General features: G+C 46.8%; 1 protein-coding gene across 2 annotated transcripts in view; it reads right to left on the bottom strand.

Annotated features, from left to right (window-relative positions):
• The window catches only part of Adcy9 (adenylate cyclase 9), a 133,327-nt gene extending 110,622 nt beyond the window's left edge, over positions 1 to 22,705 (bottom strand). The window contains exons 1-2 of one of the 2 annotated variants that reach the window (XM_006984700.4): positions 22,407 to 22,705; positions 20,484 to 22,222 (exon numbers count right to left, since the gene is read on the bottom strand). In XM_006984700.4, coding sequence (XP_006984762.2) covers positions 20,484 to 22,179 — 1,696 coding nt within the window. In that variant the 5' untranslated portion in view covers positions 22,180 to 22,222; positions 22,407 to 22,705. The remainder of the gene's footprint in view (positions 1 to 20,483; positions 22,223 to 22,406) is intronic. The other variant, XM_006984699.4, reaches the window with a different exon arrangement.
• Between the last annotated feature and the right edge of the window lie 4,264 nt (positions 22,706 to 26,969).

Below are 26,969 nucleotides of genomic sequence, written 5' to 3'. Positions count from 1 at the left end.
CACTCAAGTATAAAATTCAGTGATCCTCAGTACAGCTGGCAGCCACCACATAAGCAGTTTCAGATCTATCATCTATCTCTCTACCTACCTACCCACCTACCTACCCACCCACCCACCTACCTACCCTACCCACCTACCTACCTACCCACCTACCTACCTACCTACCTACCTACCCAACTATCTATCTATCTATCTATCTATCTATCTATCTATCTATCTATCTATCTATCTATCTATCTATCTATCTATCTATCTACGTAGCTATCTATCTAGCTATCTCTTTCTCTCTCCCTCCCTCCATCCTGAGTTTCTGTAGCCCAGGTTGGCTTTGAACTCATAGCCAAAGAGGCACCTTCCTGGGATGACAGGCGTGCACCGATCTGACCTCAGAACACTGCTCACCATACTAAGACGAGAACCCTGTTCCCACGGAGCACGCACTCCTCTTCCTCCCAAGCCGTCCATCTGTTTTCTAGTTCTAGGATTCCACTGCTCTGGATCCTGGCATCTTTCCCTCAGCAAATTTCCAGGGTTCATCTACTCTGTGGCATGCACCTGAGTGCCATTCCACTTTCGGACTGAATAATACTCAACCATGTAGATATTCCACACTTTGTCCATCCATCCGCCCACTGACAGACATTTGGCTGCACTTTTTGGCTGCTGTGAACAGCTGTGCACCAGTTTCTGCATGAGTGTGTCTTCAGTGCTTCTGGATGCAGACCCGAGAGGGGACCTGTGGGGCACACAGTAACGCTGTGTCTCCCCTCTGAGAGCTGCCACACTGCTGTCCACAACAGCTGTACAATCTCACACCCCCACCAGCAGAGCCAGGCAGTCTGGGAGATTCTGAGAGCGTGACCTCATGTCTTTATCTACAACAGGCATTCAAAACCTGTGCTCAGCCGATGGATGCTCACAAAGGTGGCTTCAAAAAAAATCACAAGTAGCGTTGTTAGTACTCATGTACAAAATTCTCAAAACAAAAAAAATATTAAAGTTTAAAACAAAATCAGCAACTGGAAGTGATAGTACATGCCTGTATAATCAGCACTTGGAAAGCAGAGGCAGGAGGACTGCTGTGAGTCTGAAGCCAGTCTGTAACACACAGTGAGTTCCAGGCTACACATCAAGACTTTGTCCCAAATATACCATGACAAAACAAAACAGGGCAAAATGAAGCCTGACTACACAGTACCTTCCAGCACATTCTCCGCCTGACACCCATTCTGGCTTCCCCTGACTCTTGGGGAAGCACCACTCACCCAGACCAATCTGATCTCCAGGCATCAAGTCCCAGCTAACAGTAGACGTTTCCTGGGACTCTGTGACCGGGCTGTCTAGCAGCTTTGGTGACCGTCCACAGTGCAGAGGAGTGGGTGTGACCGGGCCGTGTTAGACCCATTCTGAGCTGGCTCACAAAGTCATCTTTTCAAGTGGGCCAAAACACACCAGTGGAGAGTTAATGCCACTGGCTGGGCAAGGGAGTCCAGCCCAGGTCAGTGTCAGGGCATTCCTTCATGCCCTGTGGGCATTCCCACCCTCCCCAACTTCTCAGCAAGGCCTTGTTGACCTACGTCACCTGTTCAGCAGCAGAGGGACTTTGCCTTTTCTCTACTGACTCAAAACTCCATTTTCTCCTTTTTCACCCTAAGCCATAATGACACTCAGTTATGCTGACAAGTTTACATATTATCCCTTGTTTTAACTACATGAAAACAAAATAAAATGAACTATGAACCAATGACCATGTTTGGGAGCAAAGCTCCCTAGTAGCCAGTGTTTCTTTTGAAAATGTTCTATATTAAGGAAGTGTGTGGGAACGAGGCCGGCTATGGAAAGTATCCGTGTCCCAGGCTCTCAGGGCAGCTGGCAAGAAAAGCACAGGCCAGCTGGGCACAGGAGATTGTGGACCGGAGGGGAAGCCTCATCTTACTACACTACATCCAGATACTTCAAGTTCCTAGATTTGTTTGGGATATTCTATATTTATATAGCATTTTTTCTTTTTTTAAATTTATTTATTATGTATACAGTGTTCTGCCTGCATATATGCCTATATGCCAGAAGAGGGTACCAGATCTCATTACAGATGGTTGTGAGCCACCATGTGGTTGCTGGGAATTGAACTCAGGATTTCTAGAATTGCTGCCAGTGCTCTTAACCTCTGAGCCATCTCTCCAGCCCCTATATAGCATTTTTAAAGCTTGCCTTAGGTACTGTTTACCACATAATCTCAAAGCACTCATATTGACACATCAAAAAAGTTTCTCAATATTGGATCTGCACTATACCTGCATTTTTGGGTGGAGTTGGATTTGAGACAGGGTTTCTCTGTGTATGGAGCCCTGGCCATCCTGGAACTTGCTCAGTAGATCAGGCTGGCCTTGAACTCAGAGAGATTCTCCTGCCTCTGCTTCCCCAGCACTGGGATTAAATGTGTCCTCCACCACCACCACCCGGCTATAACTGCATCTTAATCACAATATTACTTCAACTTATTGTCAACAAAGTAATTCTATCAAGATTACATAATTCAAAGCCAAGTACAATGATACCCACAATCCCAACACTCTGGTGGCTGAGGGAAGGAGATCAAAAGTTTAAAGCCAGTCTGGGCCACACATTGAGAACCTGTCTCAAAAAGCAAACAGGCTGAGCATGCCTTTAATCCAAGTACTCAGGAGGCAGAAGCAGGAGGGTATCTGTGAGTTCGTAGCCACCGCGTGATTGATAGCAAGTTCCAGGCTAGCCAGCATTACACAGTGAGACCCTATCTCAAAAACAACAAGAAACCACAAAACAAACAAAAGGATTGTATGATTCCTAGAACTGAGGCTTCACTCTAAGCCTTTGGAATGTTTCCCCAAACATCCAGCTGGCAGATGTGACTTTCTATACTGTTCTTTTGTAAGTTACTGGTTTGAAACTGGCAGATTATTGTCAAAAAGCTATGCCAGGTGACCCAGTAAATCTAGTTGAAGGCATAAACACACAAGAACTGAAAACATGTACTCATAAAAAGTTGTTCACAAATACTTATAGCTGCACTAACCACAGAGACAAAAGGTGAAAACCACCAAAATGTCTGTTAATAAATGGATAAATAAATAAAATGTGGTCTCCACTACAACGGAGCATTACACTGCCATAAAAAAGAATCAAATGATGACTTGGGCTACAACACAGACTAAACTTGAAAATATATAATAATCAGGAGAATCCAGATACAGAGGTCACATGTTGTAGGACTGCACTTGTATGAAATGTCTAGAGTGTGTGACTCCTGGAGATATAAAGATGAATGTTCGGTTTTTGGGAAAATGGGGTATGACTGCTTCATGGGGACAAGGCATTTCTTGGGGGTGCTGAAAGTACTGGCCCTGCACACAGGTAACAGTAGCACAGTGTGAACCTACTCAACATCATGGCACCGACTGCTTTAAAGCGGCTTCATGTTTCACTTCCATGAAAAAGTTAACAGAGCATAGAGAACCCAAAAAAATAACAACAAGGCTTGGAGGAGTGGCAGATTGTGAACCCTGAAAAGGCTGCCTGTAACAGAGCACAGGGCTCACTCTAGCTCAAGCTGGGTTTGAATTCCCAGCCATCCTCCTGCTGTAGAGTCCTACAAGCTAGGATTATAGGCATGGACCACCATGCCCAGCTTTTTTTTTTTTTTGTCTTGTTTTTGTTTTTTGAGACAGGGTTTTTTTTTCTCAGCCAGGCTGGCCTAGACACTCAGCTGAGTTCCAGGATGACAGGCATGGACCACCCACTAATGTGGTCTTATACCAGACTCCGTTGCTAAGTACCTGTTACAGACTAATGCAGCTGTCACCACAGCTGCACCACAGCTGCACTCACTCTGGCATCTGAGTCCCACCTACACCTACAGGTCACCACTGCCCCTGCCTCTGTCCTCCTCACCTCAGGGTAAGTTCCTTCAGGCAGGGGCTTTTGTCACGACGGATGAAAAAGTGACCAACTCCAGCCATCAATACCTACTCCGGCTGTTGAGTGTGCCTCTGAGTGGCCGTCACAGCATGCTGCCCTGCACCAGGGTCACAGCCTGGAGGCTCTGGACAGTGGCGCACTGAGATTACAGTTTAAGGAAGCCCCGGGAAGGGCAGAGTTCCACCAGAGATTAAGGGACCAGCCCTAAAGGTCAGAATGAGGGCTGCTGTACTCCCTTTGGCTAGCATGTCTGATGTGAGATGCAGGTACATTCTGAGCCCTACAGAATTTCTCATGGGGTAGCATCAAATACTCGGGTTTGAGTGCTGAAAAAAATGGGCTTTTTGGAGAGGGCAGTAGGGTAAAATCAATGTTCTCTGAATACCCAGTAGGACCAATAACTCTATATACATGATCTCATCGACCCTAATCCACATCCTCTTTTCCAAGGAGAAAATAGATACTCAAATTGCCAAGGTAACTACACACCAATTTTAAATGACACACTACACTGACAATGAAGGCACCGACAGCCTGCACGGAGCAAGCTAGCTGTGCACAGGGCCCTTCCACAAGCTCAGGTCTTCCCAACACATATGACAGGCCAGCACTGTCAGCACCATTGAACATCAGGTGACAAGATTCCCAGGATGAGAACTCTACACACACCTTCAGCTTAAACCAAAGAGAAGACAGGTATCCAGCTCTCCTTGGCCGTGTGTCAGAGCGCACACAAAATTGCTATATGTGTAACAGTTTTCCAGATGTTTCTTGTGAAATTCTGCAAAAATACTATTGCAAAATTCTGGTATACTTTAATAAAAATCAGCCTTTCTGTAATGCTCACATTTTAGATTTGTAATATAACTGCTATGGAGTTCATTATTAACTCTAGTTAATTAACAACTACAGAATCTGGCCTAGAATTACCATCTTTTATTTTTAAATACATAAAAGAAATCAACTTTTTGGTCCTATGGAAAACATGCTGTATTGACTAAGATACAAATTTCAATGAAATTTCTTTCTCCCTCCCTTTAAAAAATAGCCTCCCAAAAGCCTGGTATGGTGGCTTTGGAGAAAATAGAAAGGAGGGAGTCTAAGGACAGCCTTGGATAGATAGTACGTCGAGGCAAAACTGGGCTATATAGCCCTGGTCTCAAATCAACAAACAAATACCTAGATACTAAAAAAAAAAAATTCTGTAGTGACATACTTATTCTGAATTCATGTAACTTGTAACTTCATTTATTCAAAATTTATACAAAAAATGACACAAAGATAGAATTCTTAGTCCTTTTGTTTGCTTTCTAGGTTTTTTTTTTTTTAATCTGTTTTAAGTCAGGGTCTCGTATAGTCAGTCCAGGCTGGCCCTGAACTCCCTATGTAGCCAAGGATGACCCTGAACTCCTAATGCTCCTTCCTCTACCTCCAGAGTCATGGGATTATAGGCCAGTAGCACCAAGCCTAGGTCTAATTCCTAGTCCTTTTAATCAGACTATCTCAGCAGGATGAACATGTTTAAATGTTTTTTGTTTTGTTTTTATAGACCAATGTAAAAGCCTGAGCAAACTTGCCGTAAGAAAACATAAACACTTATGTGAAAATTGACAGCAAGAGGGTAAGTAGAAAAATTAATTTTTAAAATGTAAGGACTGGAAAAATGGAGCAATCTTCATTTGCTTAAAGTAAAGCAAAAAAAATCCTATTTTTAAAAGGAAATTGCTGTATTAGTAAAGGCCAAATAAGAAGTAGTAAAAATAACTGAGTCATCAAGAAAATTACATTTTATTTGGCATTTTTCATTTTTATGAAACTGTTTCATACATTGCAGAAATGTAGAACCAGATGTTTAAATGGGTTAAAACAGGAAAACTTGCCGGGCAGGCATGGTAGCTCATGCCTGAAATCCCAACACTTGGGAGGTTGAGGCAGGAAACTTGCCAAGAATTCAAGGCCAGCCTGAACTACAAAGTGAGACTCTGTCTCCAAAATAAATAAGGAGGAAGGAATTTTTTTTCATTGACTAATGGATGAAATCTTCAGAAAACCCAGACATCCAAAAAAACTTACTATAATTGGTACTTACATCAACAAAATATCAAATATCAAATATCAAATGAGAGTAGTTTCATATTCAACCACATGCTTCCCCTAAAACCATCTATTAAGGAACCGGCTGGAAGACAGCGAAGAGCCCCAAGAACTTAGTGTTTAATCAACCTGGAATAAGCCTAGAAGAAAGGCTATTTTTAAACAAACAAACAAAAAACCTAACTAAACTGGTTATATGAACATGTACATCCAAGTATAATCCATTACTAATTCTCATTAACCATGCTTTCAGGAAAACCCATAAACATTGGCAAAAATAAAAAAGTTACACCCTAGTCATGATATATTATTGATTAATAAAAGTTCCTCATTGTTTCAACTTATCTTTAATCAGCTTGGTTGTTTATTTCAGAAAAGAATAAATACCTTTTCCATCTACGGACGGATGGACAAATAAAAGGGAGCTACCTTCCTGCTGTGATATGCTGAGTCCTGTTACAATGTCCCAAGTCAGGAAGCACAGGGCTGTGGCTACACCAGTACAGTGCTTGCCTAACACATGTAGGGTCCTAGTTGTGATCTTCAACACGTGGGGCAGGGGCATATGATATCTAGCAAAAGATGCAATACATCAAAGGTCCAACGATTCTACTTGTATGAAAGAAATATCTGCAGGCTCTGCACCATCAGAAACAGAGGCTGGGAGGCAGGCACGGGGAGACTGGGAAGTGACAGCTAACGGGTGATAAAATTCCAAGAACTGATTGTAGTAATAGTCACACTGCTCTATTTAAAAACAAAAACAAAACCCACTGAATTGGGCTGATGAGATGGTCTGGGGGTAAAGTGTGTGCTACCAAGCCTGACAGCCTAAATCCAATCCTGAGGATCTACATGGTAGGAGGAGGGAGGAGACTAGCACAAGCAGTCCTCTGACCTTAACATGCATGCTTTGGCACACACACACACACACACACACACACACACACACACACACACATAAATAAGTACATGTAATTTAAAACCCATTTTATTGAATGCTTTACATAGGAAAATAGCATGCCATGTAAATTGTATCTCAAAAAAAAAATCTGATATGAAAAAGTAAATCAAAAAAGAGTTCACACACCTCAGCCAAGACTGCTGAAGAGACAGAAACATTACGGCAACGGGGAGCGCCTCCAAGGGAGGCATCAGAAACTCAGTTGCTACTAAATAAAGTAACACCCCAGCCAGAGCTAGGAAAGCAAACATTTCCACTTGAACTCCCAGCTACGGTAGAGGGACAAGCTGACAACTTAGAACCATCATCTCTCAAAGCCCTCGTGATAAAAATTTCTCTCTTGAGCCAGAAAGAACAGTGTGCTAAGTCATTCCAGCTGAGAGATTCTCTGGGAAATGTTTGTAAAAGACGAGGAAATGCCTCTGAAGTATCTCGTTTGCATGGCAAGCCTAAGGTTCTTAATCTTCCAAGCTGACAAGAACAACCCCAGTCACTTTGGACCTCCGAGACTGACTCAGGCTGCCAGGCTCTGCTCAACTGCACTCTCAGGGCAACTAGGGTCTCTCACCACTCTGGCCTCCGTGGAGGTTAAATCTGCCCACAGGTCATGGGACACAGGTACTCAATGACAACACTGTGTCTCAAAACCAAACAGAGCATTTTCCGTTTGCTACTTTATTTCACCAGGCCTGCAAACCACAGCAAATGTTACCTTCCCTGCCAGGAGTGCCCTTGCTATTCCTTAGAAAGGATAAGAAACGCAAGAAGAGAAGGACAAGCTTTCATCCAGATAAACAAAGCAGAAGGGTGGTGCCCAGCGGCATGCTCAGGGCTCTCTGTTCCTGTCCTAGTACATTCTCTCCACTGCATGTGGGGGCAGGGGGGTAAAATGTTCCACACCGGTGATGGAAGTGATGTAAAATATGCAGAAGGAAGCATGTAAACATCTTTATACTATCCAGGTTGGGGGCTCACAGGAGGACCTGCAAGTCCGACATACTATAAATGGCAGGCAGCCTGGGGAAAGACAGAAGCAGGTAACTTCGGAATGGCACACTTGGTAAGGACCTTATTAATCCAATATTTGCCCATTCCCACTAATGAAAAACTTGTAAACACCATGAAATTCATTTTATGGACAACTAATCTTCTGATCTCTGACATAATGTCAGGTCAGAACTCACATACAGGCGAAGGAGAACTCATGTAAAGGTGGACGTGGTGGCACACACCTGTAACTCCAGAGCTCCTAAGGCGAGACAGGAAGCAGAGAGGGAAAATTCCCAGAAGCTCCCAGGTCACCCAGCCTTGTGCAGCAACCAACACAGAGATCCTGTCTCAAGGACCAACACCCAAGGCAGCCCTCTGACCTTCACATGTATTTCTACCTCCTGACTCCCCAGCCCAGCACCCCAACCCACTCCCCACACCACACACACACACACAAAGATTTTTTTAAAAAAGCACATCTTTTAAATAATCATATTCACTCCTCATTTCCTCCAAGCTATTTCAAAAGCAGTTCTCAAACTTTCAAAGCCAAGTGGGGGTCCTCATGGGATACTCTTGCTTTATATAACAAATGTGATCCTGAAAACCCATGTGTAAATTTATACTTTTAGAATTCACCCTTACTTATAGTTAAAGGCAGCAAAGAGTCCTCTATGAAGTTAAGAATCTCAAACACACCCCATAATTTAGTGGTTCTGTAAATCTGAGTTTCCCTATGCTAAATTTGTCTAAATGAGGGTTCCTGGTTTAAACGAACGGACAAAGGGGAAACCACTTCTCCGTATTAAGAAAAGTACTATTTTCCAATCCTGAGAGAATCTCAGCTATTCCTAGAGGACAGTGGGGACCTTAAGGCACAGCCACTTCAAAGTTTACATTTTATAAACAGGAGAAATCTGAAAGTCAGGAAGACTGAGCAGGCGCGGGGCGAGCTCTGCCAAACATGCTAAAGTTGGGGTGGAGAAGCATCTTAACGTGGAGAGCTAATCTCCAGAGCATATCCATTTCACAAATGCGATTAATCCCTGTGTCCAAACAGCTCCTTCGTAAGACGGAAGGAACCACAATGCCTAAGAAACATCTTCTCCTGGGGATAAGAACTCAGTTACACAGAGTCACAAACACAGAGCCACCCACACTTTCAAGCAGAGACACTTAGCAGGGTAAAATTAACCAGATCAATATTACACAACAACATTTACTTAAAATGCCATAGCTTTAATGCCCATATACAAAAATATAAATCAGATGCCTGTGGGTTTTCTTCCTCTCTCTAGGTCAGATTGTTTTTTAAAAAAAAAAAAAAAAAGGTAAGCTAATACTTCCCAAATAAATCAAACACGGAAACAAATGACTGAAAAGCTATTTTTGTACCACATTTTCCCCCTTTGCAAGGAAAAAAATTGAACAGAATTTAATAGCATTACATAAAAATCCTGGAAATTATGTGCAGCAACTAACCTGTAGCTTCACTCCCTCAAAAAGGGGGTAGGTGAGCAGGTGATCCTGGTTTTTCACATACATAAATGACATAAGAATTATCAAGGATATAAAATTATTCAAGATAAATCCACTTCTTGAAACCTCCATTCGAAAAAGCTCACAAGTTGCCTGAGTGAACTAACCCTGCATTTTCCTCAGTTCCTAATCCTGTGCTTTCCTGCCCCACAGCCCAGGCTGCTCCCCTGGCCTTCCGGCCACAGGAACACCCCAGGCCAGAAGCTGCCGCTCTGGTGCCCACGGCCTTCTTTCACATGCCCAGGCCATGTCCTGACTGGCTCTCCCTGCCATCACCCATTCCAGTTCCTGTCAAGCCCCTATCCTCTGGTGAAGATTAAACTCAGTAGTGGATGCTGCTCCGTGTCAGACTACACTCCACAGCTACACAGGACAAACTGGAAGGCCGCAGAGGGCAGCAGGCTTTGCTGGGAATGGCTGGGTAGTTGACTGAGTAGAGGCTGCAGGTGGGTGATTGTTCGGGTTGGGTTCTTTTGTGATGAGGACTGAATCCAGGGCTTCCAAGATTTGCTAAGCACTCAACAGTGTCCACAATGTAGCGTGCAGAAGCTGGAGAAATATTTCCTCCACTAGACAGGAGCAAGGGAGAAGATGAGGACTGGTACCCAAGGCTGCCCTGTGACCTGCGCGTGCACACGTGCGGGGGGGGGGGGGGGGGGGGGGGAGTTTGTTTTTAAACAATTGTATTTACTTCACATTTCCTCTACGACATTTAAAAAATGGTTCTCAAACTTTCAAAGCCAAGTGGGGGTCCCTTAGTGTTTGTGGGGTGGCAGGGAGACTGCTTCCAGGACCTCCATGGATACCAGTGTCCATTCATAAATTCTCCAATCCTTTAGATAAAAAGTCACAACATTTGCACATAATATATGCATACCCTCCTGCGTCCCGGTTGGCCCTAGATTACTAGCAATACCTAATATGATGTAAGTGATATAGATATTATACTGCAGGTATATACTAGGTATTATACTAGATTGTTTATGGAATACAGACAAGAAGGAAGGAAAAGACTGTACATATTTTTTTCTGAATATTTTCTATCTGATTGAATCCACAGATGTGCAACCCAGGAGAGAGAAAGGGCTGAGTGTGACCACTGAGCGGCTACAATATGTCAACAGTGCTAAAACTGTGAAAAGCCCTTATCTGCAGCAGAGGGGAAAAACACCACCCACGAACAAGTAAGTCAAACACAAGAATGTCTGAGGGAAGTGAGAGTACCCAGCACTCCTTCCCAGGAGGCACTGTTCATAACACGACTCCTAAGAAGGGAACTACTGGAGTTGCTTCTGGAACCATCCACAGCTGTCCTGAGTATACTCCTCAGTCTACAAACAGGTCCTTGTCATCTTAGTGTGGGGATTTTCTTTTTACTGTTCTTCGCTGCTATTTATCTATAGTCACAGACACATGTCCTTCAGCAGACCTCAGTGGGAAGATATTGTGAAAATAAATGCCTCGTTGCTTCATAATTGCCAACTGCAAGAACGCAAACTAGAGCTTCCCAATAGCTGGGAGATGAACATGGCTTTCTTCTGTGGTTTATTTCTTCATGTAAACATGTATACGCTATTAATTTTCTTTTCAAAACAGGATAGGGTAAACTTTAGCTGTCTCTCTGTATAAACATATCAGAAAAACTGAATTAATGAGATTTCAATACCTATAATTTCTGTGCTACTTACAAATGCTACTGAGAAGAAAATCTACCATAAGCTACTGGGATTGGATGAAAAGGACATGGCATTCAAGCTGTGGGAGCCCCCGTGTGCTTAAGATGATACAGACTGGGTATGAAAGTAGGGTACTCTGTAAGGAGAGACTAGAGAGGTGGCTTAGCAGTTAGGGGCTTGCCGTTCAAGAGGACCTGAAGTCAGTTCCTAGCACCTGTCGGTTGACCTACAACTGCCTGTAATTCCAGTACCAGGGGGCTGACACCCTTTTCTGAAATCCACAGGCAATGAACTCACATGCACATATGCCCACACAGACACATATGCACACACATAATCAAAAATAAAAATATTTCAGTTGGGCAGTGGTGGCGCACACCTTTAATCCCAGCACTCAGGAGTGTGGAAGCCCACAAAGGTTTCCTAGTGAGATCTGAGTCTGCTTTACCCAGCAGGGCTGCATTAGAGGATTGCTTGACCATGTGCATGGTTTCTAGGTGATTGGAAGGGTCCACACTTGGCTGAGCTAGAGGGACGTCTTTTGCTCCACCCTTTGGCATTCCTATAAATAGCCTTTTAGAAGACACAGGAGGGGCCTCTGGATAATGACCCAGGCCCTCCCGAGGCTATCCTGTGTTTCTATCTGTTTCTCTCCCCTCTCTCCTTCTATCTAAATATTTCTCCCTCCTCCCTCCTCAAGAGTACCCTCTGGGGGGAAAAGTGGAGGTCTCCCACAGGGGAGACAGAGGCAGGCAGATCTGAGTTCAAAGCCAGCCTGGTCTACAGAGAGAGTTCCAGGACAGCCAGGGCTGCACAGAAAAACTCTGTCTTGAAAAACAAAAGTAAAGATAGTTCACAGAAATCTGTAATGGGATGCAATATCAAGTAATATAAAGACACGCCTATATGGATTCGTGGAAAAAGCCATTGTTACCTTGAAAGGCTGTTAAGAAACTAACTGGGGACTGGGAGATGGCCCATAGGTTAAGAGCTTTGGTCCCCAGTGTACGTACACAGGCAGCTTATAGCTGGGGATCCAATGCCTCGGCCTCTTCAGGCAAGCCCCCCACACATGTATAATTAAAAATAATCTCTTCTTTTAAAAAACCAAATTGAAACAGGGATGGCAAGATGGCCCAGTGGGTAAAGACACCTGCTACACAAGCCTGGGGCCCCCGGGTTCAATCCTGGGCTCAACCCTGGGTCCCATGTTGAAAGAAAAAGAACCAATCTCAAAAGATCTCTGGCCTCCACATTCCACATGTGCACAACAGTAGTACGAATGGGTGTGTATACACTCACACTCTCACACATACACACACACACACACACACACACACACACACACACACACACACAGAATAAATAAAATAAAAAATTTTAAAAAGAACCAACCAAAAATAAAAAAGCTTGGAAGGAATAAGGCCAATGAAATAAAAATCCTTTACACATGCATTACGGTGATATGATTTCACAGCGGCTGGGACAACGTGTAAAAATGCTGTGTGAACTGGAAAGAGGCAGAGAAAGGTAAGTTGCTCAGGATGCCGCTGAATAAGAATCACCGCTTTCAATACCATCAGCTCGTGGACCTAGTCTCTGATGAGAGTTCCTGTGTGCCAAGTCCTTTCTAAGCACTTGACTTGTACTTAACACTTAATCCCTACGACTCAATGAGGTGGGCACTCATGTTTTCTGATACATTCCTTTGGATGTAAGTGCTGGATTAACCACTTAGTAACTCTTTCTGGCTGCTTGAACATTACAAGTTACTGAGCCTCTCCCTACTTCCTCCCTCACTTACAAAATGGAGACAATAAAAGTCCCTCCTGCATAGCCTCCTTCATACTGTGTCACTGGCAAGTTCAGTGCACAGTTGTCGTGTGGCATTTGACGGGGGCCTCCTCACACATGCAGGTCACGTGCTCCAGGAAAGGACCGCAGTCTGTCTCTGGGGCTTTGTCTATGCCTCACCAATGGTAGGAACTCTTTCAATATTTAGTGAATAAATAAAAGAGTTTACAGTAGAATAACAGCTTTCGCTTAAACTTCAGCCATATCTCCAGGCTCGCAAAGCAGAGGCTTTTCCCATAATTCCTCAATGATCTAGGGCCACATCATTTTAAGTACCTCAAAGCTGTAGGGACTTGAAGCTGCCCAAAAACAATATTGCCGAGCTCCCAGGGGGTTCCACTGAGGAAGAGCCAAGCTCAGCAGCTACAGTGTAACCAGAGCAAGCTATCAGGGTTTGCAGTTTGGACACTTGCCCTTTTTAATTCACGAGACTGACAGAGTCACGGTCCCTGGTGTGTTCTGGGTTTCAGTGTTCCCCAAACAGAGGATGGCCAGGAGAGGAGCCCTTCTGTGAGGACAAAACACAGGCCCCCGACGGGGAGACTTGGTTCTCGGTGACCGAATGGTTCTCGGTGACCGAATGGCCACTACCACTCTGCAAACAAGTCACTACACTCTCAGTGCTCCACTGGAGTCGCCTCATCTGGTCCTCCGCTCTCGAGAGAGGACCTGTCAGAGGGTCTGTGCTCCCTGTGCGCTGCGGAGCCCCAGGCAGCTTGTCCGGGTCTTGCAGTAAAGAAACAGAACAGAGAACAGAACCCAAGGGGGTCAGAAGCCAGGCATCCAACACTAGATCACAGCGCACGAGAGCGGGCACGGCAAACAACCGCAAGACAACACGGACTTCCTCACAGAGTCTGAAGGAAAAGCAAAGCCGTGAACTAGAAAATGCCTGTCACGTCGGCAGCTTATTTCCCATCTAAGACAATGTCTACTGGGCACTCTATACAAGCGCTGTCTTGTTTTGTTTCTTTCTTTGTGTGACAGGGTTTCATCTAACTCAGGCTGCCCTCAACTCGTTATGTAACTGCAGATGGCCCTGAACTTGTGGTCCTGCCGCCAGCTCCTGCATGCTGAGACTACAGGGATGCTCCACCACACCTGCTTTCACGCATAATATCATGCACAGCAGATGAACACGGCTAGCCGTGATCTTTTTGTTAATCACACAGCAGGGCATCTGTGAGCGAAGACTTACTTGTCTTTTCAGCATGGTTGTGTCACAGTGTTACAACAGCTGAGGTGAGTGAAAAATGCTAATCCCCCCACCACTCGAGACAACAGGACCAAACCGTAATGTCAGGGCACTCCTCACCACCCCATGCTTGCAGAGGAGAAGAGTGTCACTGAAGAATGTCCTTGATGAAGCAGGGGAAATTAATGACTATTCAATCTCAACCTTGAGTTTGTGTCTTTTTAATAGTGTGTGATAAAATGGGAGCATGCCTCCAGCACTGTGTCACACAGCAAGGCCCCCGCTGTCAGGAGAGCCACTATGCAGCTAGGGGCTGAAAGCCTTTCTCACGGAGCATCGGCCGTACTTGACCTACAGACAAACTACAAACAAGCGTGAGTACTGGCAGGCTGTCGTCCCTTCAAGGCAATCAACAGTGTTTGCTGGTAAACAAAAGTTCAAACTCGGCAGTGAAAATGAGAATTTTAGAAAGCATATGCCAGGGGCTGTCAAGTCAGCATCTTCCCGGTGTTTACAGACAGACTGTCCTGACTTTAGCACTTAGACTATCTTCTTAACTGGAGAAACGGGTATTCTCCAAAGGGCCAGTGCCTGTCACTATAAAGTCATTCCTGAAGAGAAAATTCATTTAAAAATCCAGTAAAACATTCTGTGCCAGCATACAAAAGAAACAGACCACAGGCCTTGGGCTCCATGTTGTCCCTAAGCTTTAAGAAACTCCTATTTGGGGCCAGGGGATGGTGGTGCACACCTTTAATCCCAGCACTCGGGAGGCAGAGGCAGGTAGTTCAAGGCCAGCCTGGTCTACAGAGTAAGTACCAGGACAGCCAGAGCAACACAGAGAAACCTTGTCTCAAAAAGTGCCCCCCACACACACAAGAAAAGAAACTCCTGTTTGTTAGTGTTGGCGAGAAGTCAAAGAAAATACCCACACAATGATCTCAATAAAATGCTCCTTCGCTTCCCAAGGACTGATCTGTGTAAGGACACATGTGCCGTGTGTCCTTCACTCTCCAGGACCAGACGGCACACCGAGGCAGTCAAGACAACCGGGCTGACACACTCAAAAAAGCTACAGTGGTGTGGCCGATTTCCACTATACAGAGGCTATAATTCTTCAAATTCACTTTTGATCAGCACAGACATTAAACAGACTTCCTCTTCTCACCAATTCTTTATGTCCGAAAACAGTTACTTTTTATATATGTTTTTGTTTTTATTAAAATGTTGTTTATTTTAATGTGATGGTGTTGTGGGTTTATTATTTTGAAAGTATTTGTTTAAATTTCTCAATTTTAGTTCCTAATATGGTAAAAGAAAATCTATAGATAAACAGTAACTTTAATACTTTAGGAGTGTCTTGAGACCAAAAGCTTTGAGCTACTGGCTCACAGAAAGGCTCATAAGCCTGATTGTCCCAGGCCTAGGATTTTGTTCACCTTGTTCTTAAATCTGTCCCGTTTTCGGGTATGCCTCCATTGGTACTGCCAGCATCAAGGAGAAAGCTGACATTCTCATCTATTCCAAGGGACTGAGTCTCCCCACTCAAGTCAGAACGCAGGGTACCAGATACTCTAGGAGTACAACACTATGAACACTACAGTAAACACCCCGATTTCCAAAAGCAGTTCAAGTCCAGCTCCCTTCACAAATGCAAGTCTGGTTTAGGTACCGGGCGGCTTGTCGGCACAGCGCACCAGATTTGTCAGGAGAGCACTATCATCTCAGCCTTCTCCAGTGCTCCCTGGGGAAGCCCGCCCCTTCCCCTGGCCCATCCCTCCCTCTGTGCAGGCCAGGCATTGCTAAGACTGTGATGCTCAACTCTTTCTAGTCTAGAGTTCACAGGTCAGTTCCTTCCCACTTGGAAACACACATCCCTTTATAAAGTCCCTTCCAGTGATGCTGGATCCTGCTGGGAAGGTCTTCAGGTGTCCCAATGCAAACTGCACACGAAGGTCAAAGCCCAGTGGATGCAGCGCCACTCGGTCCCACTCTTTGTGGCCGACAGCTTCTCGCCACCACCAGAAAAGCAGAGGAATGGTGAATGAGCAGACAAAACACCGAAACCACGCTCACCAACCAAAAGGCTTGCACCCAAGTTACCCATGCGTAGAAAAGTCAGCAGGGCTTTCTTTTTCCAGGATTAAGTAGACATGTGACACTGGCCAGTCAACAGAAACGCGATTGTTAGGACACTTCTTTTTCATCTTCAACTTTCTTAGTGATTCTACCCTAAAATATTACCTTCTCTTCTTCTGCATTCCACCAGGGATTCAGCAAACCTCGTTCTTAATTTCCTTGCCAAAAGTTAATCCACCCAAAAGCTTATCTTGAGAATTAACAGCTGTGTGCAACTTACTTGAAGCCACGTAATTTGGTCCCAAAGGGCCTGAGAAGGTAGTCGCAGAAAAGAGCAGCATGGCAGCACACACTTGCAGTCCACACTTGCAGCCCGCACTTGCAAGGCTCAGGCAGAAGGACTGCAAAGTTTGAGCCAGCCTGGGGTATTAATGCAAGGAGAACCTAGGCTATGTCGCAAGGTCTCAAAAGCATCCCCAGGGGCCGCTCCACCGCCAGCTGCTGTCTCCTTTGCCAGCTATGAGGCCACATTTTCTGCCTCATCTTATCTAAGCCACTTGCTTCCTGAGAGGCTGTGTCTCAACGCGTCGGAGACACCCTACCCAAGAATGTCGATGGAGGCTCTGAGTTTCTCACCCAGGTGCTCCACTGCCTAAATTTTGGCTGTGGAAACATCTTTATCTGTACGTCTAACGGTGCGATGGCAACCAGAAATTCTTTCTGCAAAAATTAAGCCTACCCATATGGGGAGGAGAAGGCAGCTGGGGGCACTTTCTTCTAAGTTTCTATTTCTGCCTCTACAACTCTGCATCTCCACAGGAAAAACCAACACAGTGGATAAGCATCCTCACTCTCTGGTCACAGCACACAGAAGGGCCAGGATCCCTCCAGCTTTGAGGTTTATCTCAGCACTACAGCAGGCCCCCTCTTCCTGTAGCTCAAATTTAGCTCCTTCTCCTTAGTTTTATAATTGCTGTTACTCTGTCTGTGGATTGTTTCCAAAATCTTGGGCTTCTCTATTAACTCCACCAGTGAAACGGCCCTGTTTGAAACTAGAAAGCCAATTATTCACTCAAAACCCAGGCTTCATAAGATGAGAACAGGATTTATTTTAACCCACTCTGTACCCTGCTGTAGCCCCAGAACCTGGAACTGGGCACAGCACAGACTCTGATGAAAGGGTGAATGAGTCGCTCAGGGTTTCCAGATTCGTTCATAAACGAGATCCCTCATCTTCCATGCTCACCATACTGCAATGGCATCTCAACCCTTCCTCACTCCAGACAATCTCCTAGTCAGTTCCAGAAACATAACCGCCCCATCCCAGCCTCCGACTAAGCCTGGCTTGGGGTCCCACCCGGTTATCTTACTACTACTCACACGCTGTCTCTCCACTGACACTGCAGTTATCATCCCTCAGGCCTCCACCCCCTCACCGAGGATCTGCTCAAACAGCACATTAATCCCCAGGCTCCCTGCCTTCCAGGCTACAATCCCTAGAACTGAGAAAGTTTTCAGGTCAGATCACCTGGCTTTCCCTAAGCCCCATTAGGGGATCCTTCCCACTTTGAGAGCTTGGATCAAATCCAAACTCCTTAGGTCACCGTTGCTGGGAGGTCACCCGGAGGTCCTGATGAACTGGGTCCAAAGCCCAAGCCACAGAGAAACACAGATGACAGCTTTTGCCCATACTATCTGCTCTGTACTCGGCTCTCTTCCTCTGCCCATCTGCAGAGCTGCACTTGATCTCAGGACTCATGAGACATGTGCCTCTCTCTAAGATGCCCCCCCACACTTGTAGACCCACTCGAAACAACTCCGCCAACCAGGAGCTTGCCAAGGCCGGGGACTGTCACGGGTCCATGCTTGCATTCACAGTACCAGACATACAGAGGAGTGTTATAATCAGGAAAAAGAGAAAGAGGGGGCAAAGAGGAAAAGAGAGGGAGAAAACGTGAATGTGAGGAAATAAGAGGCCACCATTCCATTCAGATTCATCAGGTAGAAACAGGTCCCTGCCATGATGCCGCCACAATTCCAGAATGAGGAACAGGGGAAAAGAAGGCGGTAAACAGTTTCAAAAAGGGTCAGAGACTTGGGCAGATGCATGCTATTGCTAGAGTCCTATCCACATGATTTTCAAAATGAGCAGGGAAAAGCAAACAAATCAGTCTTGAGAAAATGGTTCAGGGAGGGAATACTGAATTTAAAAATCAGTAACAGTTCATTTAAGCCTTCCCTTTATTTTTTTCCTTCCTTGTCCACTTACAAACTTTTTATAAGTATATAATGTGTATTTGTTTTAAAGTTAAATTCACTAAATATACCCTATTTGAAACTTAAAATTCATTAAATCCCTCTAGAATTTTTTTGTATTTTTCTTGAGGGAGTTTCTTTGAGACCCTAGGCCTATAAATTAAAAATAAAAATCACCAATAAATTAACAAACGCTGATATTTCCAAAAATTCAATGACTTTGAAACTTAATAACTGAATACACTTAATAACTACACCTATTTTTATTTTTGAAGTCCAAATGATACATCACACAAAGTACACCTCACAAAACTGCTTTCACTATCCTCTGACCCAGCACACTGTATTGTTACGTACACTGCAGTGCCGTCCTGCACCAGTCTGGAGATGCCAAAATGTCAAAGAGGGCTTACATCCCGATACCATGAAGCCCCGAAGCAGGCGCCACACTCTTCATCGGAAAGACACCTGTCACAGTGAGATCTTTCCAAGGAAACTCAAGGCATCAAATGTGAGCCGGTCAACAGCAACAGTAAATCTCTCCAGACGAAGACGAAGAGCGTTCTCAGGTGAGAATTTTCCTACTGTGTCCATAAATTCTTTAACAACTAATCAAAACAATAAAGAAAGCTCAGGAGAAAGAAAACCCACCCTGGCCAGAGTACAAGTAAATAAATGACAGGGAAGCTCAGGTCAGGAGGAAACGCCCACTGGACTCCGGCAGCGCTAGACGGCAGATGGATGGCCTGGACTAGTAAAACTCAGCCACTCCGATTTAAACCATCACTTCTCCTCCCAAGGCTCCCTCTCCCGGGGCTTTTAATTGTGTAATTATGCAGCATTTGGGCACCACAAAACACAATACAGCTTTAATGTAGCTTTTCAAAATCAAAGTTAATTCTCTATACTTGTAAAAATACATGTTCCCTCAATCTTGAAGATTTACAGTAAAACATGGGAACTCTTTTAAACTGCAGGGGATGGAGTAAAGAAATGTAGCAGATTACTGAGAATCCTGGTTTGGGGTCCCATTAATTGATACACCCATTTCCAGATCTCAAAGACTTTTGTCTTATATAAAAACAAGAAAATAAAGTAAGCTGCAGCCCAGCAAAAATACCAAGAACAGTAAGGACCCTGGAACTAAGGCCAGGCAGCCAGCTGCAAACCTGTGGGAGCAGGGGAGACATAAGAGCTCCACCTCCAGACCACCTGGTAGCTTGTGTCCTGCAGTCTCGACTGTATAAAGCAAGACAAGTATCACAGTAACAATGCACTGAACCGAAGTTGAAAGACAGAAATAAACACTTGAGAGGAGAGAGAGACTGAGACTGGCTGATTCAGGCCAAAGGCAGTGTGTACTGGCAGGTATGTATGTCTAACTTTCCAGTATCCCACAGAACAGAGTCAGCTTCCTACCCCGATTTTGACCATAAGCAAAGCAAGACCTGGAGAGGAAAAAGGACTTGGGGTTTCAGTTTTGTGAAAGGAGACAGGAAAGCATCTGCATGGGATTTAAAGGCAATTTCTTTAAGTGCTACAAAGGTCTAACTTGCAAAGGGCTCCAATACCCTCATATTCACTGGGCTTTCCACCAGACTTTCAGAGACATCAACAGCCAACTGGCGGACGTGAGTTTTCAAAGTTCTCCTTCCTTCTGAGGTCTCATGTAGGTCAGCACTGTCCTGGTGTCTGCAGTATGACTAGGTCTGCAACATCTGACTCACTAGAAAACAGGCATACTAACTCCCCCACAGTCAGGTGTTCTGAGACAGCCAACTGCCTCCAGACACTAGTGCTGGAAAGAGCCTTTTCAATTATTGTGACTACTATTAAATCCAAACAAGACGGGGGTGGGGTGGCAAAGAAAGTCACATACCTTTCAACTGGTCGGCGACCACACTCTGGCCAAGGCGTTCGATAACTCTCCCGTCTTCCATTTCATACCTGTCATCTAAGTACTTTGCAGTGGCCTCGGATATGTGAACTTTGCCAGCCACTCCCAGCTGCTCCATGAGATTGGCCAAGTTCACGTCGTTGGACCACACATCGAATTTAAACCTCCTCATGCCCAGGATGCCACATAAGACAGTCCCTGTGTGAACCCCGACACGCATGTTCACCATCTCTTTCTTCTCCTGGCAGAACTGCTCGATGGCCTTTATCATGCCTAAGCCCATTTCGATGCAGCAGTAGGCATGGTCTGCCCGGGGCTCCGGACACCCGGCCACACAGTAATAACAGTCGCCCAGAGTGCTGATCTTCTCACACTTGGTCTCCTCACACAACCGGTCGAAGCGACCAAACAGATCATTGAGGAGACCTACCAAGGCATGAGCGGATTTGTTGGCACTCATCTTGGTGAAGCCCACGATGTCTGCAAATAAAATACTGACCTCTTCAATCTGCTGCATCTTAAAAGGGCGGAATGCTATAGGCGCTTTCTGTATGGAGGACTTCTTCTTCCTGTTCTTGGGGCTGGAGGTGGTGTGCCTCTTGACGGAATTCTCGCTCTCCTCATCCCCTTGTTTCATTAGGTCATCAGCTATGATTCTTGGCATCACAGAATGAATCATCCTCTCTTTGAGGGCTTTTTCTACTTCCAGATCTTTGCCGTGCATAATGGACTGCCCCACCTTGAGGAAGGTGCTCCTGGACCTCACCTGAGACATGACAAACAGATGGATCCCAATCGCGTGAATGCACACGTGGAGCAGGGCTCTGCTCAGCAGCTCCCAGTGCAGGGCCCCGGGTCCTGGGGAGGGGAAGCAGTCTTCATTTCGGAACTGATAGCCAAAGGTCTCGAAAAGGACAGAATAGGCTACCCCCAAAAACAAGCTCAGGTACAGAGGTAAGTGCATGACCGTGTAGAGCAGAAAGAGCACTTCAATACACATGGAGAAGCTCCCCACTTGAGATAAGCAAGTGTCCGCCGCCGCCTTGGCTGTGAGAGTTTGATTGGAGCTGTCAACACGTCCTGACAGAGGTGTCCAAACCTGAAACTGCGCAGCCAGGGTCAGGGCGAACACCAGCAGGGTGAGAGCCAGCGAGGTCCACGCATAATGCCGGGCGTACAGCTTGGTAAAAGTAAACAGGAAAAAGCCCACACACACCATCAGGAAGCACAGAGCCGGGACCACCATGACAATCACTTTGGATCTCATGTGGACAGCGAAGTAGATGCTCCAGAGAAGGCAGGCGAAGCCCACATAGAAGAGTGCGTACCGGAAGCGGCGCTGGGTCTGCGGGAAGCAGCGCTCCAGACAGGCCTCCTCCAGGTTCACGGAGTCGAATTTGGGGTCCCACCAGCGGCTGGAGGCCCTCTCGAAGAGCTGGGGCAGTTTCTTCTGCCTGCGCAGGCGACCCCCGCCGCCCATCCTCCGGGGAAGCCCTCCGGAGTCTCCCGAGCTGCTACAGCTGGAGGAGATGCTGTACTTGCAGTGCTTCGGGTGGGTGTTGGAGGACAGCTGCTTAGGGTTGATCTTGACCCTCACGCTGTTGCTGTCTCCGCTCGAGTCGCAGCTCACCTCGGTGCTATGGTGATGCAGCAGCTGCTGGTGGGGTGAGGAAGCCATGTTGCCGAGCTCTTGGAACCTTTCCCGACCGGGTCAGGGGTACCTACGGGCAGAACCAGCAGAATTAGAGCGGCCTTACTACACACACTCCCGGAGGGCCACGCGACCTGTGCTTGTCGCGAGTGCGAGCTCTGGCGAGCCACTTGGGAAGGCACCATATGCTCACAAAAACTGCCCATAAAGGCGAAGAAAAGCGCCAAGGCGAGCCAGAACCGCTCGGGCCGTACCTGGTGCTCCCGGGGTTCCCGTGCCGCGGCGGTGCTGAGTCTTGGGTCCCCGGCGCGCTGCGCTGCGCTCCCCCTCGGGCGCCGTCGCCCGGTGGCCTCTACCCGCGCGCCTCCAACTGCGGCTCCAGAGGGAAGTTCAGACCTTGAGCGCTCCGGGCACCGGGAGCGGCTTTCGCAAAAACAACTCGGCCGGAGGCGAGCAGCGCTTCATCCTGCCGCAGAGGCGCCCGGTGCGTCAAAGCGCGCGGGCCGACCTGCGGCTCCTGCCGCCGCGTCCCGTCCCCGCGCCGCTGAGCACCAGCGGGCTCCCCTGGCCCGCGCCCCCGCCCGCGAGCTTGCGGAACCCGAGGGCGGGCTGCCCGTCTGAGCAGCCGGTCTAGCAGGGCCTGCTGCCCGCAGCCCAACGCGCCGCACCCCCGCCCAGGGCCGAGCTCGGGCCACTGCGCGGGCCCCTCCGAGGACGGCGGTGCGGGCTGCCGCAGAGCCCGACTCCCGCGACGCCGGCCGGCCCGCACGCCGCTCGCCCGCACGCCGCGCCCACGCCCCAGGGGCCCTGCCCGAGCTACAGATGCCGCTGCGGCTGCGCCCGCCGCCAGCCCTCCCGCAGCCGCTGCCTCATGTCGGAAGAGCAGCCGCCGCCGCAGCCGCCGCCGCCACCATCTCCGGCCCCCTCCCCCTCCCGCTGTCACTGACAGACGCGCGCCCGCGCCGCCCCTCTCCCCCGCCGCCGCAGCGCGCACGCGCGGCCCGCGCACGCCACCGCTGGGTCCGGGCCACGCGCACAGGCAGCGCGCCGCGCCGCCCCGCCTAGGAGCGCGCGCCGGGCTCGGGGCTGCAGCGGGGCGGGGCGGACGCGCGCTGGGCTCCGCCCTCCGCCCCGGGCCGCTCCGCGCCTGGGCCGCCTGCTCGGGGCACCCGGCCTCCGCCTCCCTCCAAGGCCTTGGGTGCCTCCGACTACTTACCCCGTAGCTGGGTCTCCAGGTCCGCACAGGAAGCGTCTGAACGCAGTTTACCTTTTGGGTATATCGAAGTTTTCAGCAACTGACCATGCTTAACTGTAACTCCCCTTCTGCCAGCAGCGAATGTGTGCTCCCAGTGGCCCTAGGCCCCTCTGAACTTGTCGGGGAGAGGGGCGTGGAGAGATGGCCATCGCCAGCCAGACCGTGGTAGCTTCTAAAGTGGAGTGCCACTGAGAAGCACCTTTTCCAACCCCTGGGGAAGTTTATCTTCTGCCTGAATACCTCTCATCATCCTTATGAACAACTGTTTTTCCCTCTCCACAAGGGAAACTAAAAGAAGTCAGCTTCCCACAAAAAAGTTGTACACTGGTCTGTGTCAACTCTGCCCCGAGTAAACACAATCTTATATTCCCTAGTCTCGCCCTGGCCCCCACACAGTACAGTGCTTTCCTGTCAATCACAGGGGACTTTTCCTTCCCTCCCTGACCTCCTAGGCCCATCCCAGAAGTCCGCACCAGTCTCACTGCGGAATTAGGAAATAAGAAAGTAAAATATGGACTATCCATACAATGGAATATTATTCGACTATAAAAATTAATGAATTATACTTGCTACAACCTCTGAAACGTGCTGAGTAAAAGAAACGAAACACAAAAGGCCACATGTTGTATGACTGAATTAATGTGAAAAGTCCAGAACAAGCAAATCCACAGAGACAGGTGGTGGATGCCCTCGGTTGTATAAAAAACTGGATACTGACTACACTACCAAGCCTGGGGTTTCCTTTGGGGTGATGAAAAAGTCTGGACCTCGTGGGAACACAACACCCTGAATTCCACAGTGGTTACATGTTATGAATGTACTAGTGCCTTTGAGTTGCTTTAATGAAAAGTTAAAATTGCATAAATGATAGATTTTATACTGTGTATTGCACCACAATAAACAAATTTTTAAAAGTAAATGTGTGGTTGCTGATATATTCCAGTCCAAAATGCAAAATCTCCACCTAGTTATGAAGAAACATCTGAGGAAGGAATTCAATCTGAGACATATCCCACAACAAAATTGCCCAGTATCCTTCAGCAGTGCCAGGGTCACAAAATACAGAGCCTAAGATATTGTCACAAGTTAGGAATGGTCACTAAGTGAAAGGTAGGACAGGAAAAGACAGTAAGGAAGCAGCTGGTGAGATATGCAGTTTATTCAATGGCATTCTGCTACCGTATGGTTACCTAAGACATGAACATTAATGGAAGCTGGATGTAGGCTACAAGGGAACTCTCTAATATTTTTACAACTTTTTTTCTAACTCTAAAATTATTTCAGAATAAAGCTAAAAATAAAAATGAGTTTATTGAGCATCGGATATGTGCCTTGCGTATCTGAGGTTTGGAAAACTGGAATACCCAGCAAAAGCTAGCAGTAATAGTGGCCGGCTAACACTGACCTGAGTGTTGAAGCGTCTAAACCAATAGACACTTTCCATAGTCACCTATTTGTTCTTGACCACAACCCCCTGAGGAAGATATTATTGTCTCTCATTTAGAGACATGAGATCAGGGACTGGAAAGTAACATACCCAAATTCTCACAAAGGGCAATAATAAGTTCATATTTTAAAACAAGACCTCTGACTTTGGAGGTCATGACACTCTTGGACCTCACTGTGACCCAGCTTGGGCACTGCCTGTCTCCTCTCTCAGCCCGCCTTGGTGAGAGGCCCTTGGAGACAGGTTCAACCATTTCCATTTTCTCCCTTAATACATTGCTGCACTCACTTCCTGGTCAACTTAGACCAGCGCTTCTCAACCTGTGGGTCAGATGACCCTTTCACAGGGGTCACCTAAAACCATCGGAAAACACAGATACTTGCATTACGATTCATAACAGTACCGAAATTACAGTTATGAAGTAGGAACAAAATAGTTGTATGCTTGGGGGTCACCTCAACGTGAGGGACTGTGTAGTGAAGGGTCACAGCATTGGGAAGGTTGAGAATCGCTGCCTTAAACAATGGAGAAGTTCGCCTGTCTGCGCTTTTCCTTGCCTCCCACAAACCCTTTTTAATCCACCCACCGTTTGTGGCAACTTTCAGATTCCTAAATTCACCTTGCCAGGTTGTTAGACGTGGGTAATGAGCATATTCGTGTCATTCCCTTCTCCCTGATATGTTTCTGGAAGTCATGAGACTGCATTCCCTGCTGATGAAACTCCTGTTGAAACATACAAGCTGTCAGAGATGTCCTGAGCTCCAGGCCAGGGTGTGAATCATTCTGTAAGCCCTCGTGGACGGGGGATATGGTACCAGCACTGTACATCAAGCCCTGGAGTACAGTGATGTGCCATCCCAATTTTTAATAGGCCCTGGAAGGAGGATTGGGTTATGAAGACAGAATCAACTCTGCTTGGAGACAGACTGGGTGTAACAGAGAGTTCTACAGAAAATATTAATCACATTATCATAATGCCAAAAACCATGGGGACCCACACAAGGGTCCATCTTCGCTACCTCCACAAAATGCAAAGGCCTTCATACCCAGGACGTATGGAATAGATGTAATAGCTTTCTCCAAACAGCCAGCCCACAGTGCTACCAAATTCACAAGGCTCTTTTCATCTCAGATTCACTCAGAATGCTCATTCCGACCCAGTATGGATCAGAATGTGTTTGCGCAAACTCTACAAACAATTACAGAGAGGCGTGCCTGACCCCCGCCTCTAATCCTCACTTTCTCTCATTCGCAAGTTTGACTGTAACTAGCGAGGGGGAGGTCTCTTGCTCCACCCCTTGGCATTGTTATAAATAGACCTTTGGTATAAAGTTCTGAGCCTGTGCATAAGGATCCAGGCCCACCCAAGTCTATCCTGTGTTTTCTCTCCCTTCTCTATTTCTAACTAAGTCTCTTATCCCTCATTCCTCAAGAGTTCCTGGGGTAAGTAAGTGTGGGGGCTGGTCCGCCACACCAATACACACACACAGGAGCATGCCCACTGGCACTCCAGAATCCAGGCCTCTAGAACTATAAGGGAATAAATTGTTCTTGTTCTAAAAAACCTAAATTGTGGACAATTTGTTACGGGGTGGGAGCCTCAGAAATCTAATGCAAGCCATTTCATTTCAAATCACAAGAGCCTGGACTACAAAGAACTGTTGTGTGACCCCTCTAGCCAGAGCGGATAAAGGAGAGGAGGGTGGTGACCCCGACTTCATAGCAGATTAGCGCAGACCCTCAGCATTGTAAAAGCTCAAGAGCTTCGGGGTTCTCAAGGATACCACAGGGTACTGACCAGCTCGAGGCAAGACAAGGAGGTTCTTCTCACTTTTGTTCAGAGAAACTCTGAAGGCCCTGAAATTCTGGTTATACAGCGCTGTGCCCACTTTACAGGCAAAGACTTGGAGCTAAGAAATACAATTCTTTGCCTGTGCTACTGAGCTGTCAATATCTTGTGGATCCCAGGATTGGTACTGTGAGCTCAGGTGCAAGCCTCTTGACCCTTGGTCTGGAACTTGCTTTTTTTCTCTTAAATTCTCCTGCGGTTGTAAAGTTTCACCGACCCCTCTTGGGTGTGTGTTGGTGGCAGGGGGTAGGGCTGGGGGTGGGATG

The sequence above is a fragment of the Peromyscus maniculatus genome, chromosome 8 (genome assembly GCF_049852395.1).
Source record: "Peromyscus maniculatus bairdii isolate BWxNUB_F1_BW_parent chromosome 8, HU_Pman_BW_mat_3.1, whole genome shotgun sequence".
NCBI lineage: Eukaryota > Metazoa > Chordata > Mammalia > Rodentia > Cricetidae > Peromyscus > Peromyscus maniculatus.
Note: the sequence above shows the minus strand (reverse complement) of the source record. Positions and strands in the feature narration are given on the sequence as shown.